This window comes from Procambarus clarkii, chromosome 40 (genome assembly GCF_040958095.1).
Source record: "Procambarus clarkii isolate CNS0578487 chromosome 40, FALCON_Pclarkii_2.0, whole genome shotgun sequence".
Lineage (NCBI taxonomy): Eukaryota > Metazoa > Arthropoda > Malacostraca > Decapoda > Cambaridae > Procambarus > Procambarus clarkii.
Window position 1 is genome coordinate 28,172,630 of NC_091189.1, and position 23,168 is coordinate 28,195,797.

A 23,168-nucleotide genomic window follows, 5' to 3' on the forward strand; every position below is an offset into this window, starting at 1 on the left:
GCGTTCCAAAATGTGTTAATATTCTTCAAATAAATTTAATGATAAATTACTTGGTTTTTAATCTATCTGTATAATCTTGAGGTCATAATAAAATAAAGTTAAACGCAGTTGTTATGCAGAATTCAGCAATCCATCTGTGTAAATGGTGTACAGTATATATAATGGTTTTATTCTGATTGAAAACATTAACAAATTTTGTACAGTATTTGTAGTAGTTCAATGAGTACTGTTGGATTTTTTTTATTAAAAAGCTTATGTCTACACTACAGTGTGCTGCTACCCTATTTTATGTGAAAGATTATAAAGTATGGATAAAAAACTAGCTGTAAGTTCATCTAATATTCCCATCTCACAGGATGGTTAGTTATACGTGGAATCAGGAGAGAACATGAAATACGGGGCTGATCTATTAGCCAGCAGTAGCGAAATCTGTGTAGAACATATGAATATCTTCCACTAATCATGAGTGTATGAAGTGGTTACAGAACTCAAAAGTACTGTACCTTTTACCATTTGGTCTGAAATTATTGATTACAGAGGAATCACAGATATGGGGTTGGAGAGTATGTCCCAGCTCTTGTTCACATAGTTAACAATTAGAATGTTCACCATTGGGGGACATTTTTTTTTTTTACTTACAGCCACCTCCCATAGATATTGATATCCCAGCCTAATTTTAGCAATTACAATGTCACACTGTCTAGTTGTAACATATTGGAAATGAATTAGGAACGAAATGGAAAGAAATGAATAATGAAGTAATGACTGAGGGTTTGGAGTGAGGGAGGTAGAGAAGTGGGAGGAGTAAGGAGTATTGGGTGTAGCGAGGAGTGTGGTTAGTTGAAAGGGAAAGTTTGAAGAGAGAAGAGAGAGTAGGAAGTAGAGGGTAGAAAATAGACATAAAGAGTATATATGTGGCTGAAAGTAGAAGTAGAGGTAGAAAAGTGCTGCCACCATCCATTCTAACTCGGTACATACACGACAAGGAATGGAACTTGTCTGTACTTTAAGGGGGCGTTATTCGGGTATATTAAATTTGTTGTTTAGTGTCAACCATTATTTTTTACTAGTTGTATATGAAAAGGGCTGCAATTGTTCGAAGTTTCAGCACTGTAGCCTAAATAGTAAGGGAGATTTTTAATTTTTTTATTTTTTTCAACGAATTTTACACATTTTCAAGTGTAAATTTACAACCACACCTTTCAGATATAATCATTCTATGACACTTTTCTGACACATTAACATATAATAAAGGATCTCTAGCAAAAGATTTTCCAAAACGTCTTTAGTTTTCCTAATACAAATAGTCTAAGTTCCCCCCCAAAATTATGCAAATATATCATGTTTATTGCTATTATAAAGTCAATAAAGAACTCAAGATAAAAACACTTGCAAACGATTTTAGACATAAAATTTATATATAATGTGTAAGTTTCATGTAAATTGCATAAAAAATGAAAAAGATATTCATTTTCAAGTAACATAAACTTTCAAGTAAGTAAAAAATAAAGTCTAAGGTGTTGCCCTCTGTGGCTGAGTATTGGGTGTAGCGACATCAACCAATTTCCTCCAAAATTGGCACCCTTACAGATAGGCTTACGTGCAGTCAGGTGTATAAGTTTCATGCAAATCGCCTCATAAACAAAAGAGAGATAAAATTATAAAAAAAAAAAAAAAAAAGTAAAATTTGACTTTTTTTTTTTAACTAAATTTTTTGTTAAAAACTAATTATAATTTGTTTTTAATATATGCTATTGTGATACCTGTGAGTCATAGACATGATTTCAGTTGACATTTTTGTTTGATAATCTTTTTTGACCATTTTTGAAAATTTTTGACACATAATTCAATATTTTTTTTCATCCTTCCTATTTATGCTACGATGCTGAGACTTAGACCAAATGAAACCCTTTTCATATACAACTTGTCAAAAAAGTTTGATTGAAATTGAACGAGTTTTCATTTTTTGCATATTTTGTGAATAATGCCCCCTTAAGCTGTTATCAAATGTTAACATGTATCATATATTATCTGCTGTAAGCAGGTACTCATACTCTTAAGTCAGTGAACTCAGAGAGTGCTCTACACTCTAGCTTGCAATATATATCATTAAGTCCAAGATCTAGGGAACACAATTCAAGTCAGATTTAAAAGTAAGTTAATATGAGAAAGGAACTTAATATTCTGAGCGTTGTTGATCGTGTTACTGAAATTAACTGTCAAATTGGTATAAAAATGCTTAGGCTAACTCATCCTAATCCTTGCACAGAAGCCCTCCAGAATTTCTTTATTGAAGATCAGCATTGTTCCAAATGGATAACAAAAACTGGAACTCAACTCAGAATGTATGGGGTTCATGATTTGTACCAAGAGAAACAACAACGGCACTTTCCTGCACCGTGGGAGGTTACACCCTTTCCAGTTTTAATCCCTCCCTTTCCACCCAAGAAGCAAATTAGAGATCAGCCCAAGCTTCGTCTTGAGGCAAAGCTCAACGCCTTAAGCCATATTGATGCTCTGTCCACAGAGCATTCCTCTCTCTCAAATTATATACACTGATGGTTCTGGTGACAGGTTCAATGGAATATCTATTAAAGGTCTTTTTCATTGATTCCAGGCGTTTTCTCTTCCATGTGGTAACTTATGGCTTGCATCCTATTTCCAGTACTTAGCTTCATTACTTTCTTCCAACAAACTTAGAGATGAAGGAATCTATACCCTCGGGTAAGTGGTTCACAAATTAGTAATGGGATAGACCTTGGTATCAATCTACCTTACCTTGAGGTTACCTTGAGGTGCTTCCGGGGTTTAGCGTCCCCGCGGCCCGGTCGTCGACCAGGCCTCCTGGTTGCCGGACTGATCAACCAGGCTGTTGGGGTCCGTCTAATTACCACAAGCTTCAGAAAGCTTCCTGGCAATACATTAGTAATGAATAAATATGATATGTTAGGTTAGGCTGACCTAACCTAACCTAACCTCTCCTAACCTAACCTCTCCTAACCTAACCTAACCTAACTTAACCAAACCTAACCTAACCTAACCGAAGCTTGGATTGTCGACTTGATTTGGCGTCACCAGCTTTTTATTTTCGTCTAATTTCTTTATAAAAAGATACTTTTTCAGATTAAAATTATGTTTTTTCGTGTTGTACATTCAGCACCAACATTATAATGAGTAAATATATCATATTTATTCATTACTAACGTATTGCCAGGAAGCTTTCTGAAGGTTGTGTAGCTTGTGGTAATTAGACGGACCGGGCTGGGGAACGCGGCTGCTCGCAGCCTGACGTATGAGGTCACAGCCTGGTTGATCAGGTATCCTTTGGAGGTGCTTATCCAGTTCTCTCTTGAACACTGTGAGGGGTCGGCCAGTTATGCCCCTTATGTGTAGTGGAAGCGTGTTGAACAGTCTCGGACCTCTGATGTTGATAGAGTTCTCTCTCAGAGTACCAGTTGCACCTCTGTTTTTCAACGGGGGTATTCTGCACATCCTGCCATGTCTTCTGGTCTCATGTGATGTTATTTCTGTGTGCAGGTTTGGGACCAGCCCCTCTAACATTTTCCACGTGTAAATTATTATGTACCTCTCCCGCCTGCACTCAAGGGAGTACAGTTTTAGGCTCTTTAGTCGGTCCCAATAGTTTAGATGTGTTACTGAGTGGATTCTAGCAGTAAAGGATCTCTGCATGCTCTCCAGGTCAGCAATTTCTCCAGCTTTGAAAGGGGCTGTCATTGTGCAGCAGTACTCCACTCTAGAGAGCACAAGCGTTTTGAAAAGTATCATCATCGGTATAGCATCTCTAGTGTGAAAAGTTCTTGTTATCCAACCTGTCATTTTTCTTGCAGTTGTGATGGCTACTTTATTGTGTTCTTTAAAGGTAAGGTCTTCCAACATGAGTACACCCAGATCCTTTACATTGCCTTTTCGTTCTATGTTATGATTTGCCTGAGTTTTGTACGTGGTTTCCGTTTTTATATTTTCATTTTTTCCATAGCGCATGAGCTGGAACTTATCTTCGTTAAACACCATATTATTTTCTGTAGCCCATAGAAAGACCTGATCTACATCTGACTGGAGGTTCGCCGTGTCCTCTATGTTGCCTACTCTCATGAAGATCCTAGTGTCATCTGCAAAGGATGATACAGTGCTATAGGTTGTGTTCTTGTCTATGTCCGATATGAGGATGCCACTGGTTATTATACGCTACCATTAAGTATAAGTGAGCAAGTTTAACAGTTTGTGATGTTGGGCATAGCTAGTGGATTTATGTTGCTGCCATCTCGCAGTGACTGGAATCAGGGATGAAGCCTCAGATTCTTTGCCCCTTCCTGTGCTGGGTTATGGAAAGGAGAGGAGAGTGATGTATGTGAGAATATAATATATATTCTCTCATATATTTGCAGACACTACTGTACAGTACGTATTACAATTTCCAAAATATTATATGTTTTTAGTTATTTTCTGTAGTCTTATCATATCTAGAAAGCTAAATCTGTTTTAGTTTCATAATTTTAGTCAAGTCTTTTCTTAAGAACTGTACTGTATTATCTTGAGATGATTTCGAGACTTAGCGTCCCCGTGGCCCGGTCCTCGACCAGGCCATCTTTTTGTTACACCCCCCCCCCCCCCCAGGAAGCAGCTGTCTAACTCCTAGGTACCTATTTACTGCTAGGTAACAGGGGCATCAAAGTGAAAGAAACAATATCCCCATTTGTCTCCACCTCCACCGGGTATCAAACCTGGAACCTCAGGACTACGAAAACCGAAGCGCTGTCCACTCAGCTGTCAGGCATCTGGTTCAATTACCACAAAACTGTTGCATATGTTATCTCGGGCAATAGGATTTTTACTGTCACTTTTAGCATCAGAGTCCTAGTGAATACAGTATGATTGTGTGACATTGTTATCGGTTTATAACTGTGTTGCTTTGTTTATGGGATAATACACATGTACTGTACAGCTTTTAACTGGAATTTTATTTACGAAAATTTCACATGAATAAAAATAGAAATGTTAAAATATAGAACACCAAATACTTAATATGATTTATTATAAAATCAATTTCACATCTTATAAAATTGTAAATGTAGATTACAAAAACAAGTATTAATTACAATGCAGTACTATAAAATATTGAATCTAGAAATGCAAATTTTCAGATTGGCGAAATGCCTTTTCTGTAAAACCTGAATATTAAAGAATGATCCAAAAAGCTATTACTAGTGGTTTTATTTTCTAATATTATTTACTCAAAATTTTCATCTTACACTTTACAAACTTTGTAATAGGTAAAAATGAAACTTTACACCTTATTTACAAAATGGTTCAACTTGACAAATAATGGGGCATATAAATTGTTGCCAAAAATTAGCTTACAGATTGAAAATAATATATATATATATATATATATCCCCATTTGTCTCCACCTCCACCGGGTATCAAACCTGGAACCTCAGGACTACAAAACCGAAGCGCTGTCCACTCAGCTGTCAGGCATCTGGTTCAATTACCACAAAACTGTTGCATATGTTATCTCGGGCAATAGGATTTTTACTGATATATATATATCTGAGATATATATATATATTTTATATATATATATATTTATATATATATATATATATATATATTTATATTTATATATATATATATATATCTATATATATATAGATATATATTTTACTGAGATATATATATATATATATATATATATATATATATATATATATATATATATATATATACATATATATATATATATATATATATACATATATATATATACATATATATATATATACATATATATATATACATATATATATATACATATATATATATACATATATATATATACATATATATATATACATATATACATATATATATATATATATATATATATATATATATATATATATATATATATATATATATATATATATATATATATATATATGTCGTACCTAGTAGCCAGAACGCACTTCTCAGCCTACTATGCAAGGCCCGATTTGCCTAATAAGCCAAGTTTTCATCAAATAATTGTTTTTCGGCAACCTAACCTACCTAACCTAACTTTCTAGGCTACCTAACCTAACCTTACCAATAAAGATAGGTTAGGTTAGGTTAGGTAGGGTTGGTTAGGTTCGGTCATATATCTACGTTAATTTTAACTCAAATAAAAAAAAATTGACCTCATACATAATGAAATGGGTAGCTTTATCATTTCATAAGAAAAAAATTAGAGAAAATATATTAATTCATGAAAACTTGGCTTATTAGGCAAATCGGGCCTTGCATAGTAGGATGAAAAGTGCGTTCTGGCTACTAGGTACGACATATATATATATATATATATATATATATATATATATATATATATATATATATATATAATATATGTACACATTTCTTAGTATATTTTGGTAGCAGTCTTTCTTGTAAACGTATGTTGTTGAATATGACGGAAAAGGTAAGATTAATAATTCTAACACGAATTTTCTCAATATTTCTTATGTTCTCTCTTTATCCCTCTCCTTTCTTTCTCTCTCTCTCTTGTTCTACCCCTCTCTCTTTCTCCCCTCTCTCTCTCTCTCTTTCTCCCTCTCCCTCTTTTTCTCCCTCTCCTTCTTTCTCTCTCTCTCTCTCTCTCTCGTCTTCTTTCTCTCTCTCTCTTTCGTTCTCCCTCTCCCCCCTCTATCTTTCTCTCGCTCTCCCTTTCCCCCCCCCCTCTCTCTCTCTTATATGTGCTGCCAATCTGCTGTATGGTGTTTATAAATCTTGTTTATCTGTATCTTTTGCTACCCAGTCTCCCAATCTTTATGTACCCAATCTGAACATCTTTACCATTGTGATCATTGCTGTCTTATATGTGCTGTCAATCTGCTGTATGGTGTCTATTAATCTTGTTTAAATTACTAATCAAGCTGTCAATGTAATCAATCAGAGCTTTAATATAACAATGTGCTTTAATATACTTACTAAGCTCTCTCATCTCATTTTTCTCTTGCAATGTATCTTTATCATTTATCAATTCTGATAGAAATTACCTACTTAAAATTATCTGCTAGATTAAGGACCTGCCCGAAACGCTGTGCGTACTAGTGGCTTTACAAGAATGTAAATACTGTACTATCCAATGTATTCTCACAAACCCAATGTACCTTCTTGTATATATATATAAATAAAATAAATAAAATATTGGTTCAGGGTCTTGAAGTGGGTAGAATATAGTTGTGGTATACCCACTTCAAGACCGCGAACTAATATGATAGCAGTAAATAAAAATGAAATTTGGAGAATTGATATTTCCATTACCACTGACATTGAAGAAAAACATAAGAAATATTGAGAAAATTTGTGTTAGAATTATTATTCTTACCTTTTCGGTCATTCAACAACATATACATTTATCTAAAGAAAAATAAACCAAGACCACAACCTGCACAAATAGTACTGCAGTTTCAATGTTTTAAGTTAAGAAAAACAGGGCACCATTTAGGTATGGCAAATAACTTGTATATTCTGTAATGCTTATAATTAACTTCTTTTAAGTGTGATGTAATTGCTTAAATTATATTTTTAAATGGTCTATGTAAAGGTTTAGGCAATATTATTGTATTGTACTTACAAAATATCTAAAAATTACATCATTTGCTCACAAAGTAAGGTCTAAGCAATTGCATTATTTGATTTGTTTTGCCCAACATATAGTTAGCATCATCATTATTATAATTGTCACAGGGACAACCACTGACAGAAGGATAGAGCATATTGGTATGATGGCCCACATGCTTTTCTATGTCAGATGCAAGTGAGTTGGACTCCTTTGATTGCAGACTTGATGATATATCAGTAAGTGAATGCTTTATCCCACCATTCTCAAATGTCGCTGCCTTGTTTCTGTCCTCAAGATACAAGGCTCCCTTCAAAATCTTCTCAGCTGCCTAAAATAAAGGAAAGGCAATTCATGGATACATAACTATTTTATACAGTATATGGATTCTTAAAAAAAAAAACATAATTACTTCATGTATCATGCACTGCATACATATCCTAGAAGAGGCAGCAGAAAAGGTTACAAAAGCAGAGTATGTGCTGTGAATTTATGTAATGAAAGTGTAGTTCCAGGTTGAGAGCTATACTGGAGGCATATTCACTATAATCCTTGTCATATGACAAACTGAGGGGTTTTGGCATCCACCACATCTACATTGATCCAACCATCCACAACTGTTTGCAAAAAAAAAAAGCATTGAATGTAATGAAACACCATTTTCTGGGTGAGTCCCGGAGGCTCCACGGAGCTATCCAGGCTGAATGGATATGTATAACTTTCTGGCATCAGTCAATACATGGAGTTCTTGCCTACCGGGGACCACGAGCCAGAACCTGGTCCCCCTCTAGAGGCACGAGGAGCAATGGCATATAGAGACCCCCCTTATGATTGGGAGCATTCTATGTCTGCCATCGACCGGAACAGGCACCCAAAAAGATAGGCGCCCCAAAACAAACCCCTATTCTGGTAAACTATTGTGACCGAAGACCGAACAGGTGGACAGAACTCCCCAAACAAAAAATAGCAAACAAGCATGACATCATCATGCTGCCGTGCCAGGGCTATCTGCGCAACTCTCCCCTCCCCGGGAGGGAGAAGGGGGAGCCCCAGACCCCACCGTCGGCAACCCAACCATTAGTTCTTAGGCTGGATGTCAAAAGGCGAAAACACTGCCGACCGGAGAGAGGGAGGGATGCCGGGGAGCCTCCGGGACTCACCCAGAAAATGGCGTTTCATTACATTCAACGCTGGTTTTCTGGGGGGAGCCCCATCGGCTCCCCAGAGCTAACTACCCAAAGATAAGGAAAAAACAGGGACTTACCCGGGCGGTGGTCCGTCCTCACTCCTAAACGCAAAGTTGAGACAACTGGCTGCAACCGCCAACCCAAAGCAACGCAGGCCCGACCAGGCCCAGGAACAGGGAAGAAGGGAAACCGGATCAACCCAGAGCGCATCCCTGGCAACAGAAGCCATAGCGCACAAATAATGGTGGAGAGCCGCAACCGGACACAACACATGATGCACCCCCGGCTTGACCAACCAAGCATCAACAACCCATGGCCCCCTCCGGAACGCAGCCGTCTCATTCTTTGCAAGAAAAGACGGAGACGACTGCAAGCGAACAAAACGACCATCAGGACTGAAAGAGCAGAAACCTCGGCACCGGAGTAGAGCATGAAGCCCCCCGACCTGACCCCCTGAGGCCAATGCCAACAGGAAAAAAAGAGTCTTAGAAAAACAATTCCGAACAGAAGGGGCCACAACAAACCGAGGCAAAAAAAGAAACGAGAGCACACGGTCCAAAGACCAAGACGGCTCAGGCGGCGCATGAGCAGGCTGGAGGTGAAACAACGCATGAGACAACTTGCGAAACGGGGCGGAAGTAACATCAACACGAAAGCAAGGTGAAGCAGCTCCGCCAACGCCGCACAATACGAAGCGACAGTATTCGGCATAAGATGATGGTTCTGAAACAACCAAGAGATAAAGGAGAGAACAACCTTATTAGAGACCAAAGAACACCGACACAGTGATAAGAAAAACCGGAAGGACTGCATGGAAACCTCATACTGCCGCTGAGACGAAGCACGCAGGTGGGAGACCAACAACGAAGCCCCCTGCACACCATACAAGGAATGATAAACCAGAGTCAAAAACACAAGACGTGATGACTCAAGGAGAAGACCGAACCAGCCTCATACAGGGCTGAACCAATCTGCTGAAAGAGGCGGAGCCGCAGGAAGACCCTCGAGTTTGGACACCGAGCATGCAGCACCTGAAACCAAGGCTGGGCCGGCCACCAAGGAGCCAGAAGGACAACTCGACCTCGGTAAGTCTCCAAGCGAGTCAGGACCTGGAGCAACAGCGGAACCGGGGAAAAGAGGTACAGGTAACCCCACCTCGCCCAGTCCTGCCTGAAGGCATCGACCCCGATGGCTTCGCAGTCAGGGAAGGGCGCCACGTATACCGGGAAACGCCTTGACCCCGCCGACGCGAAGAGATCCACGTCCAGAGTACCGAACGTCCGGCACAGCCAACTGAAGGAGTCAGCATCGACTGTCCATTCCATGGAAAGGGGAAGGAACCGGGACAGGCCGTCCGCCAGGACATTGGCCACCCCCCCCGGACGTGAACCGCCAGAAGAGCCAAATGCCGAGAACTCAGCAGACGAGTCACCCGAAGCAACCAGCCCCAAAAAGCCAAGGACCACATCAAACCCCCGCGGTTCAAGCAGTGAACCACCGGGGAGCAGTCCGAATGGAGCCTGATCGTCGATCCGCGAGCAACTCGAATCCTCCAGAGCGACATCCACACTACCGCGAACTCTCGTACTGTGCTGTGAGCCCGACGAAAGGACAGACCCCACGCCCCTGGCCGGCCTGGTGAGCACTAGTCACAAAACCCTAGCCAAGAGACGATGCATCCGTGAACACATCGAGCGAGGGCTCGGGAAGGCACCAAGGCACCGAACCCCGAAAAACCCGAAGAAGAAGCCAGCGACGCAGCAACCAACACAAAGCCCCCGGAGGCCGAACCCAACAATCGCGAGAGAGACAGAAGGGCCAGCCCCGAATGAACCAGAACAGCTAACGAAGCCACACCCGACCCGGCGGGTAGACCATCATGGCAAAGTTCAGGCTCCCGCACAAACTCTCGAGCAACCGTTTCGTGACCCAGAAACCCCTCAGAAAAGGGCGAAGGCGGGACTGCAGGCGCAAGTGAGCCGGCGGAGGAAGAGATAAGGAAGCAGGGCAAGCGTCCCAATCCAGACCCAGCCAAGACCGAACCTGAGAGGGAACCAGATGGGACTTCCTCCAGTTCACCAAGAACCCGAACCCAGCGAGCTGGGAAAGAACCAAATCCCTGGCAAGCAGACATGTGGACTGGCTGGGAGCCCAAACCAGCCAGTCATCGAGATAGGCAAGCACCTGAACACCTAGCAGACGCAGGCGGGTCACCATGACCTGAGTAAGGCATGTGAAAACATGAGGTACCAGATTTAACCCGAAGGGAAGACAACGAAAGCGGTAACCCTGACGCCCCACAACAAAATCAAGCCAGTCCCTGAACCCCGGATGAACCGGGACATGCCAATACACGTCCTTGAGGTCCAGGGACACCATCCAAGCGCCCCCTCAAAAAGAAGACGGACCTGGGACAGCGTAGTCATCCGAAAGGAGGGGCACAAAGCCTACGGGTTCAGATGAGACAAGTCCAGAATGAACCGGAGGTCCGCACAGTCCTGTTTCGGGACTGGAAACGGGCAGGAAACCCACCTGAGGGACGTCGTCGTTTCGACCACTCCCAAGCGAACCCACTCCGAGATGACCCGACAGAGCGCAGGAGAAGAGGCCTGCCCCACCAGCCCCGAACCCCCCGGGGGAGGAAGAGCCACCCAACGCCACCAGATGCCGCATGAAACGACTCGAATCTCACGAATCGTGGGACCAGGCGTGAGCAAACTGGGCGAGCCGCTGCCCCATCACCCCGTCAATTGGACGAACCGCGAAAGGGCCGACACGCCTTGTGAGAACCTAAGTAGCGAACAGGACGGTCCCCATGCCGACTATAGCAACAGCCAGAACCGAAGGTGCCGCCAGCCCTGAATTCGGCACCAAAGATCTACCCCGACGTAAAGACCCCCGAGCCCTGGCACGACCCTTCCGGGAAGGCCCAAGCGAGCCCCCTGGAGCAACAACAACTCAGACATACGCCAACAACTGACCGAGGCTGCCTGCAGATACTGCACCACAGCAGACTCCGCAAACAGCTAGGGACAAAAGAGCGAAGACAAACGAAGAGCCAGGGCCCAGGCGGACTCCAAGGAAGAAGCCAGCACCGCCTGACGACGCCCACACCGGACCCGGCAGCGGCCCCAAGCACTCCCACATCCAACTTGAGCCAATCTGAGGACAGCTTGAGAAGAAAAAAGAAAGGCAGAGCTCAAGCAAGCAGGCCACGAGTCCGCAAATCCTCCGCAACCAAGCCAGTTGAGAGGGAAAGAACCTGCACGTGAAGCTGCACGACACCAACATCCTGCGGAAGGGCAGGGGCAAACAAACAAGCATTAAGATGCTCCAAGTCGCCCCCAGGAAAACCTGCAACGCCGTAGAAACCTCTCGTCACTCAGTGCGTGGGACCAACAGAACTGCTATAGCTGCTATATAGGGAGCCAGTCGGCCGAGCGGACAGCACACTGGACTTGTGATCCTGTGGTCCCGGGTTCGATCCCGGGCACCGGCGAGAAACAATGGGCAGAGTTTCATTCACCCTATGCCCCTGTTACCTAGCAGTAAAATAGGTACCTGGGTGTTAGTCAGCTGTCACGGGTTGCTTCCTGGGGGTGGAGGTCTGGTCGAGGACCGGGCCACGGGGACACTAAAGCCCCGAAATCATCTCAAGATAATCTCAAGATAGCTGAACCCCCAGGACATGTACACTCACGGGGGCCAAGCGGGGAGGACCACCAACACAAAATGGAGACATAAAGATATAGATATACCCCAAGAACAGCAATGGGGGACCAACAGGCAGACCCTCCCACCAGGCAGAAAACAAAAACAAAAGAAAAATCCCACAAGAGGACAATGTATCCGGGCGGAACAGAGCCGGCCACTGCTAATGGTGAAAACTAGCTGTGCAGTACCCCACGCCCCTGCCAGTGATGACAACTACCCCCTACCCAGAGACAAACAAGGGCAAGAAAAACCTCCAGCTGACCCCAAGGGCGGCCAAGTACTGAGCAGTACATGGCACAGCGGAGGTAAACCCCAAGGTGACCCAGGGAAGGTGGCCCTAAGCCCCAAGGGCAGTACTTACAGGGCACCTAGGAAAGGTGACCCTAGGCGCATGCAGCCCGAGCACAATCAGGTCGGGGACGCCTGAGCAGAGCGCGGTGTCAATGGCGCCGGAGCAGTGTGGTATCGCGGGCGCCGGAGCAGAGCGCGGCGTCGATGGCACCAGAGCAGAGCACAGTGTTGGGGACGCCACAGCAGAGTGCGGTCCCTGGCAAAGGAAAACAAACAAAACAAGGCCCCAAAATCTGTTGGTATTACAAATGGGCTACCTGTAAACATGGGATATCGAGAAGAACAAATGGAACATGTAAGCACGATCACCCTAGAAAGTGCAGAAACCTCCTCAATACAGGTAAATGTACCAAAAGCTGTGATTTATTTCACCAAGAAATTTGCAAGAACTCTTTGGACAGGAAAGTGCTTCAATGCTGAATGTCCAGCTTTTCATATAAGAGGTACCAGGCGAATAAAACCGACAGACCGCCACTATGAAAACAGCCACACTCCATCGACCGGGATAATTTTTTAGCAAGAGGAGAAGAATGGCTAAAAATGACCAGACTCTACCACCAACTCGGTCAAATGCTAGAACGGACGCAAACACAGTGGCTTCCTTACCATTCAAAAGGTGACACCCCTAGGGTCAACACTTGAAGCAGAGGAGCTCCAGCATATTTCAACAATCCTAAGTATTGTAGTACAGGTTGATGGTAGTGAGTGGTGTCCCAGAGAACATAAAGGTATAGTGCTCTTGAAAAATAGGTGAGATAACAGGAAAGTGCTAAGGGAAGTGAAAAATCGGATGAGAAAAAGTTGCCCTAGTGTTTACAGTGCAGAGAAGAACATTCAAGATGGCCACTGGCAAGGGGAAAAACAAAACAGAGCTTGATTTTGAGGGATTCAATGAAGAAAGCATTGATATTAGTAGTCTACATAACAAGTTGGTAAATTTAGATACTATAGTGAACTCTCATGTAGAAATAATTAGTAAATTGAAAGAAAGTAATGACCATTTGAATAGCAAAGTTTTATGTCTTGAGGGTTTAGTGAAAGACTTGCGCAAGGATAAGAATCAATTGGAAACAAACTGCAAAGCCATGGAAGAAGAAAATAAACTCTTAAAAATAGCTTTGGAAGAAGTTAAAGTAAATTTAAACATAAATGACTACAATAGGTTAGGCAAGGAAATTCAACAGGAGAAACAGCTTTTGTCAGCACAGATGGAGGAAGTTACACAGGGAATAGAACAGTGCAAGAAAGATATGCAACTCACTTATGCACAAGTGGCCAAGGAGAAGGAAAAAATAGAAGAAGCAGTAAAGGAAGTCAAACACTGCAGCAACCAAGATAAAACAAACATTAGGCTAGAAGTGAGGAAAGAATTGGCATCTAACCCGAAGTTGGTGCAAAACACAGTTGATCGGAGTAAGTCCCTGATCATTTTTGGCTGCAAAGAAAAGGCGATAACATCTAGGTCAGAAAGAGCTGTAGAAGAAGCTAAAGTAGTAGATAAAATTGTTGGCCTCGTGGAAGGTCTTACAAACAGAGAGAATGTGTGCGACTACAGGAGAATAGGCAGGTACGTAAAAGGGAAAGATCGACCTTTGAGGATCACCCTAAACGGTGCCAAACAGATGGAAGAAGTACTAAGGAATGCTAGAAAATTGCAAAGGGATGAGGATGGGAAAGGGTGGTCGTTAAGACGAGATCTTTCAAAAGAAGATAGAGAGAAGCTGAAACTGAACCTCGCCGAGGCAAAACATTTAAATGAGAGCAGGAATGAAGAAGAAATAAATTCTTTTTTCTACAAAGTGATAGGGGTAGGCAAACCAGTAAAGTGGTACATAAAGGCAAACCAACAAAATCAATAGAGAGAGGGGGAGTGAAGAATAAGGAGAGGGGGAACAAGTTCCTGAAGATTGCATACACCAACATAGATGGAGTGAGATCGAAGATACTGGAGTTAAGTGATGTAATACAGCTGCAGACACCAGACATTGTTGCACTCACGGAGACAAAACTTGAAGATGTAATTTTAAATGAGGTCATATTCCCAAGGGGCTACTCAATTTGGAGACGGGACAGAAAAATTAGGAAAGGCGGTGGCGTTGCTGTGCTGGTAAAAGAACACCTAAAGGTGAAGGAAATAATGACTGCCAATCCACAAGAAGTTGACATAATAGCACTAGAGATCTGCTATGAGGATGATAAACTAATGATGATAAATGCATATAGTCCACCGCCAAGCAGCACATGGTCAAAGGAGGAGCTAGATAGTAAACGTGAAGGTCTTATAACAATAATGAGAGATTATAGCGAGAGCGGATAACGATAGATCACGACTGTTGATAGTCGGTGACTTCAACTTGAAATCCATAGACTGGGAAGCATATGAAGCTAAAACAGAAGATTTTTGGACCTGTAAATTTGTAGACCTCATCCTGGAAACATTCTTGTATCAACATGTTAAACAAGCTACGAGGATGAGGGAAGGGGACGTTCCCTCCATGCTAGATTTGATATTTACCAGGAAGGAGGAAGAGATATTTGACATTCAGTACCTTCCTCCCTTGGGTAAAAGTGACCATGTCTTTTTGGGAATAAAGTATGCAATGCGTTATAAGCTGGAAGAAAATAAGGAGGTTGAAGCAGTTGAAAAACCAGACTTCAGGAGAGGACATTATGGTGACCTTAGAAATTTTTTTAGTGAGTATAATTGGACAGACTTGATGCTAGGCAAGGAAGTGAATGAGATGTATGGCAAGTTTTGTGAAATATATGATAAAGGCACAAAAAAATTTATACCAAAACAGAGATGCAGAACTAGGAAACAGGATTGGTTCAATAGAAATTGCGAGAGGGCTAGAGACCGAAAGACACAAAAATGGAATCAATACAGGAAGAGGCCGAACCCCCAAACATACCAGCGATACAAAGATGCGAGAAACAACTACACGGCAGTGAGGAGAGAGGCAGAAAGAAATTTTGAAAAAGGGATTGCGGACAAATGTAAAACAGAACCAGGTCTATTCTATAAATTCATAAACAACAAATTGCAGGTAAAGGATAATACTGTATTCAGAGGTTGAAAATGGGAAATAGATTCACGGAAGATGAAAAGGAAATGTGTGAAACACTAAACGAAAAGTTCCAAAGTGTGTTTGTACAAAATTAAATCTTTAGGGAACCAGATACAATAAGAATTCCAGAGAACAACATAGAACACATAGAGGTGTCTAGAGACGAAGTGGAAAAAATGCTCAAGGAGCTCGGTAAGAACAAAGCAGCTGGCCCAGATGGCGTTTCACCATGGGTTCTGAGAGAATGTGCATCTGAGCTCAGCATTCCACTTCACCTGATCTTTCAGGCATCCCTGTGTACAGGAATCGTAGCAGACGGGTGGAAACAGGCTAACATAGTTCCAATCTACAAAAGTGGCAGCAGGGAAGACCCCCTCAATTATAGACCTGTATCATTGACAAGTGTAATAGTGAAAGTATTGGAAAAACTAATCAAAACTAAATGGGTAGAACACCTAGAGAGAAATGATATAATATCAGACAGACAGTATGGTTTTCGATCTGGAAGATCCTGTGTATCGAATTTACTCAGTTTCTATGATCGAGCCACAGAGATATTACAGGAAAGAGATGGTTGGGTTGACTGCATCTATCTGGACCTAAAAAAGGCTTTCGACAGAGTTCCACATAAGAGGTTGTTCTGGAAACTGGAAAATATTGGAGGGGTGACAGGTAAGCTTCTATCATGGATGAAAAATTTTCTGACTGATAGAAAAATGAGGGCAGTAATCAGAGGCAATGTATCGGAATGGAGAAATGTCACAAGTGGAGTACCACAGGGTTCAGTTCTTGCACCAGTGATGTTTATTGTGTACATAAATGATCTACCAGTTGGTATACAGAATTATATGAACATGTTTGCTGATGATGCTAAGATAATAGGAAGGATAAGGAATTTAGATGACTGTCATGCCCTTCAAGAAGACCTGGACAAAATAAGTATATGGAGCACCACTTGGCAAATGGAATTTAATGTTAATAAATGTCATGTTATGGAATGTGGAATAGGAGAACATAGACCCCACACAACCTATATATTATGTGAGAAATCTTTAAAGAATTCTGATAAAGAAAGAGATCTAGGAGTGGTTCTAGATAGAAAACTATCACCTGAGGACCACATAAAGAATATTGTGCAAGGAGCCTATGCTATGCTTTCTAACTTCAGAATTGCATTTAAATACATGGATGGCGATATACTAAAGAAATTGTTCATGACTTTTGTTAGGCCAAAGCTAGAATATGCAGCTGTTGTGTGGTGCCCATATCTTAAGAAGCACATCAACAAACTGGAAAAGGTGCAAAGACATGCTACTAAGTGGCTCCCAGAACTGAAGGGCAAGAGCTACGAGGAGAGGTTAGAAGCATTAAATATGCCAAAACTAGAAGACAGAAGAAAAAGAGGTGATATGATCACTACATACAAAATAGTAACAGGAATTGATAAAATCGACAGGGAAGACTTCCTGAGACCTGGAATTTCAAGAACAAGAGGTCATAGATTTAAACTAGCTAAACACAGATGCCGAAGAAATATAAGAAAATTCACCTTCGCAAATAGAGTGGTAGACGGTTGGAACAAGTTAAGTGAGAAGGTGGTGGAGGCCAAGACCGTCAGTAGTTTCAAAGCGTTATATGACAAAGAGTGCTGGGAAGACGGGACACCACGAGCGTAGCTCTCATCCTGTAACTACACTTAGGTAATTACACTTAGGTAATTACCAGAGCCTCAGATATTAACACCAAGTAAAGCATCCAGCACTTCCACTAACACGATAACATAATTTATATTTGCCAACATCCAGGGTATAAAAACACGCAAATCCAACAAAGTTCACTTTATAGATGGTCTCCTTCATGAGGCAAATGCAGTGTTTGCAGCCCTAACAGAAACCCACACAAAGGACTACCATGATGGTGAAATACGGATCTCAGAGTACAATCTTTTCAGATGTGATAGGAAACACCGGTTTCAGGGTGGGGTCAGCCTCTACATCAAAGACACACTTATTTGTACTGAGCTGCTAAACACCTCAAATGATATGGTGGAAGTGCTGATAATCAAAATAGAGATCCTAAATGTAGTTATTGTCCTTGTATATAAGTCACCGGAGGCAAACCCTCAGCAGTTTAACCACTTAACTGCGCCAACCGAGTTTTCTCGGTCGGCGGGAAACTGCGCCAACCGAGAAAACTCGTTTTGATTTTTCGTAACCAATTCTAAATGTGTACTAGGTTGGTTGTGTACGAAATGGACTCTTAGGACCTCCAGTAAGAGGCAGCCATTTTGGAAAAAAATCCCAGAATGCCCTAGGGCTGCTGGCTGGGTTAGTACTGAATGAGCAACCATGGGTGGCGCACGCGCCTCTGGCTCCCAAACACCTGTCCAATGCGGTGTTGAAAGATAATGCTCTGTCGGTGAAATTCAAACCTTACTGTTTGAAGAACATAAGGGTCATAATATTGGGGAAGCCAGGCGCAATAAGGACCTAACACAAAGGTCGGATGCAAGTGATACAGCACCTATGAGGACGATATAGCGAGCGTTTCCAGTTGTAGCTCTGAGCGTCACCCTTGCAATCCTATGCTATTTATTTAGATGATACTTAGATGAATCGTTTTCTGCATTCAGTGATGATGCATCTGATACAAATAGCATAGATGAACAGTGTTAGCGGCTTCCATAGTGGTGTTTTCCATAGATATTTTCAAGTCTCCGTGATGCAGTGGTAAGACACTCGCCTGGCGTTCCGCGAGCGCTATGTCATGGGTTTGTATCCTGACCGGGGAGGATTTACTGGGCGCAAATCCTTAACTGTAGCCTCTGTTTAACGCAACAGTAAAATGTGTACTTGGATGAAAAACGATTGTTCGCGGCTGGGATCGTATTCCAGGGACCTGCCCGAAACACTACGCGTACTAGTGGCTGTACAAGAATGTAACAACTCTTGTGTATATATATATATATATATATATATATATATATATATATATATATATATATATATATATATATATATATATAAAAAAAAAAAAAAAAAAAAAAAAAACTGAATCTCTTCCCAACTGACGGACACTCTTGAGGTAAGCTGAATCTCTTCCTGTGTGGGACCATACAAAGCGCTCTTTTCAAGACTACCTTACAAATTGATCTTTTCCTTTAATCTTTTCAATACTACCTTATGCTTTACAAGCTTGGTTACATACAACCTACAAGTTCTAAAGCCAAGGGTGTACGTGAGTGCGTTATTTGCAAGCACACAGAATGAAGAAACAGGAAGCGAAAATTTATCTGTACCTGGTGCACTGAGAGCGAAGTCGCGCTATGTACCATGGGCTACTTCATTGATTATTACTCACTTCCGAAGTACTGAGTGTGTAATACAGTGTGTTACTGTGTAAATAGTGTGTGAAACTGTACATATTGTAATTTTAGTGATTTCTTAACAGGTAATATTGCGACAATAAACATTTATTGTGGACACGCGCGACCGTGTCTGGGCAAGTCACGCACGGGTGACCAGGCCCTGATGACGTCACAGCGCATCTTGTCCACGTCCCTACAGCCAAAGTAAGTGGAATTTGGTACTTATTTTTACATAGACATGTTCAGGGAAGGGAATTTATCATTTTACGAAGAAAAAATAATTTTTTGGGAACACTTCATTTCATGCGCACCGGGAAATTTCTCAATAAACTCCGCGCAGCACGGTGGTTAAAGACCAACTAATGAAAATAGAACACTGCTTGGAAAACCTCACAAATCCAGCTCCGAAAATCATCCTACTTGGGGATTTCAACCTACGGCACCTAAAATGGAAGCATCTGGCTAATACAGTAATATCAGAAAGAATACCAGGTAGTAGCCTAAATGAACAGGCACATGCAAATGACCTGCTACGGATGTGCGACAAGTTTGCCTTAATCCAGCAAATAATAGAACCAACTAGGAAGGAGAACACGCTGGACCTCATTTTCACTAATAATGATGAATTGATCGGGAACATAATGATTACAAATACCTGTTACTCAGATCACAACTTAATTGAAGTTCTGACAACCGTGGGAAATAGACCTTCAAAAACCAGTCCAGATTTCCGGTGGAGAAGATTTCAGCAAATTCAACTTCAATAATAAACAGATAAACTGGGAGCAAATAAACCAAGACTTCACAGAAATAAACTGGGAAGAACAGCTAGAAAATGCAAACCTAAACCAGTGCCTGGAAAAAATAAGCTCAGTAGCGCTATAAATATGTTCAAACCGCATACCCCTAAGAAAAAAGAGAAAGAGATGCAGATTGGAACGGGAAAGTCGTTCCCTATCTAGACGAAGAAAACGAATCGTGAAACAACTTGAGTCACACCCTATCTCAAGAACGGCGAAGAAGGTTAGGTAGAGTAATAGAAACAATTGAACTCAAGCTACAATAATCATACAAAACCCAGGAGAGGCAAAGAGAGCAAAAGGCCATCAGTGAAATAGAGAGAAATCTAAAATATTTTTTCTCCAATGCAAAATCAAGATCAAAAACCACATCTAGTATCGGGCCCCTGCGAAAGGGAGATGGAACTTTCACCGATGACAACAAAGAAATGAGCGAGTTACTGAGGAAGCAGTACGACTCTGTTTTCAGTGAGCCACTAAACGCACTAAAGATTGATAACCCAAATGAATTTTTCATGGATATGATACCAACATCAAATCATATATCAGACGTCACCCTATCCCCACTGGATTTTGAAGAAGCCATAAACAGTATGCCTATGCACTCTGCACCAGGCCCGGATTCTTGGAATTCCATATTCATCAAGAACTGTAAAAAAACACTATCGCAGGCCCTTCACATTCTGTGGAGACAAAGCCGAGATACTGGCGTTATCCCTGACATACTAAAAACAGCAGAGATAGCACCACTCCATAAAGGAGGAAATAAGGCAGAGGCAAAAAATTACAGACTGATAGCACTAACATCGCACATCATAAAAAATTTTGAGTGTGCGCTAAGAAGTAAGATCACAAAATACATGGAATCACAGCATCTCCATAACCCAGGACAACATGGTTTCAGAACAGGGCGCTCTTGCCTGTCGCAGTTGCTGAACCACTACGATATGGCATTAGATGCTATGGAAGACAAACAAAACGCTGATGTAATTTACACAGATTTCGCAAAAGCTTTTGATAAATGTGACCATGGTGTTATTGCACATAAAATGCGTTCAAAAGGAATTACTGGAAAAATAGGCAGATGGATCTACAATTTCCTGACTAACAGAACCCAATTTGTAATAGTCAACAAAATAAAATCCAGCCCATCAACTGTGAAGAGCTCAGTCCCCCAGGGTACTGTGCTTGCTCCAGTACTTTTTCTCGTCCTCATATCGGACATAGACAAGAACACAACCTATAGCACTGTATCATCCTTTGCAGATGACACTAGGATCTTCATGAGAGTAGGCAACATAGAGGACACGGCAAACCTCTAATCAGATGTCGATCAGGTCTTTCTATGGGCTACAGAAAATAATATGGTGTTTAACAAAGATAAGTTCCAGCTCATGCTCTACGGAAAAAATGAAAATATAAAAACGGAAACCATGGCAAATCATAACATAGAACGAAAAGGCAATTCAAAGGATCTGGGTGTACTCATGTCGGAAGACCTTACCTTTAAAGAACACAATAAAGTAGCCGTCACAACTGCAAGAAAAATGACAGGTTGGATAACAAGAACTTTTCACACTAGAGATGCTATACCGATGATAATACTTTTCAAAACACTTGTGCTCTCTAGAGTGGAGTACTGCTGCACAATGACAGCCCCTTTCAAAGCTGGAGAAATTGCTAACCTGGAGAGCGTGCAGAGATCCTTTACTGCTAGAATCCACTCAGTAAAACATCTAAATTACTGGGACCGACTAAAGAGCCTAAATCTGTACTCCCTTGAGCGCAGGCGGGAGAGATACATAATAATTTACACATGGAAAATAATTGAGGGGCTGGTCCCAAACCTGCACACAGAAATAACATCACATGAGACCAGAAGACATGGAAGGATGTGCAGAATACCCCCCATTGAAAAGCAGAGGTGCAACAGGTTCTCTGAGAGAGAACTCTGTCAACATCAGAGGCCCGAGACTGTTCAACACGCTTCCACTAAACATAAGGGGCATAACTGGCAGACCCCTCACAGTGTTCAAGAGAGTACTGGATAAACACCTCCAAAGGATACCTGATCAACCAGGCTGTGAGCAGCCGCATCCAACAGCCTGGTTGATCAGTCCAGCAACCAGGAGGCCTGGTCGACGACCGGGCCGCTGGGAAGCTAAGCCCCGGAAGCACCTTTTTTTAGTGAGTATAATTGGACAGACTTGTTGCTAGGTAAGGAAGTGAATGAGATGTATGTCAGGTTTTGTGAAATATATGATAAAGGCACAAAAAAATTTATACCAAAACAGAGAAGCAGAACTAGGAAACAGGATTGGTTCAACAGAAAGTGCGAGAGGGCCAGAGACCAAAAGACACAAAAATGGAATCAATACAGGAAGAGGCCGAACCCCCAAACATACCAGCGATACAAAGATGCGAGAAACAACTACACGGCAGTGAGGAGGGAGGCAGAAAGAAATTTTGAAAAAGGGATTGCAGACAAATGCAAAACAGAACCAGGTCTGTTCTATAAATTCATAAACAACAAATTGCAGGTAAAGGATAATATTCAGAGGTTGAAAATGGGAAATAGATTCACGGAAAAGGAAATGTGTGAAACATTAAACGAAAAGTTCCAAAGTGTGTTTGTACAAAATGAAATCTTCAGGGAGCCAGATACAATAAGAATTCCAGAGAACAACATAGAGCACATAGAGGTGTCCAGAGACGAAGTGGAAAAAATGCTCAAGGAGCTAAATAAGAACAAAGCAGTTGGTCCAGATGGAGTTTCACCATGGGTTCTGAGAGAATGTGCACCTGAGCTCAGCATTCCTCTTCAACTGATTTTTCAGGCATCCCTGTATACAGGAGTTGTAGCTGATGTGTGGAAAAAGGCTAACATAGTTCCAATCTACAAAAGTGGAAGCAGGGAAGACCCCCTTAATTATAGACCGGTATCATTGACAAGTGTAATAGTCAAAATATTGGAAAAAATAATTAAAACTAAATGGGTAGAACACCTGGAGAGAAATGATATAATATCAGACAGACAGTATGGTTTTCGATCTGGAAGATCCT

At 41.7% G+C, this 23,168-nt stretch overlaps 1 protein-coding gene across 1 annotated transcript in view; it reads right to left on the minus strand.

Moving 5' to 3' along the window:
- Positions 1 to 6,633: 6,633 nt before the first annotated feature.
- LOC123757771 (sacsin-like) overlaps positions 6,634 to 23,168 on the minus strand; it is a 138,012-nt gene continuing 121,477 nt past the window's right edge. The window contains 1 exon segment of the mRNA XM_069338905.1: positions 6,634 to 7,949. Coding sequence (XP_069195006.1) covers positions 7,653 to 7,949 — 297 coding nt within the window. The 3' untranslated portion in view covers positions 6,634 to 7,652.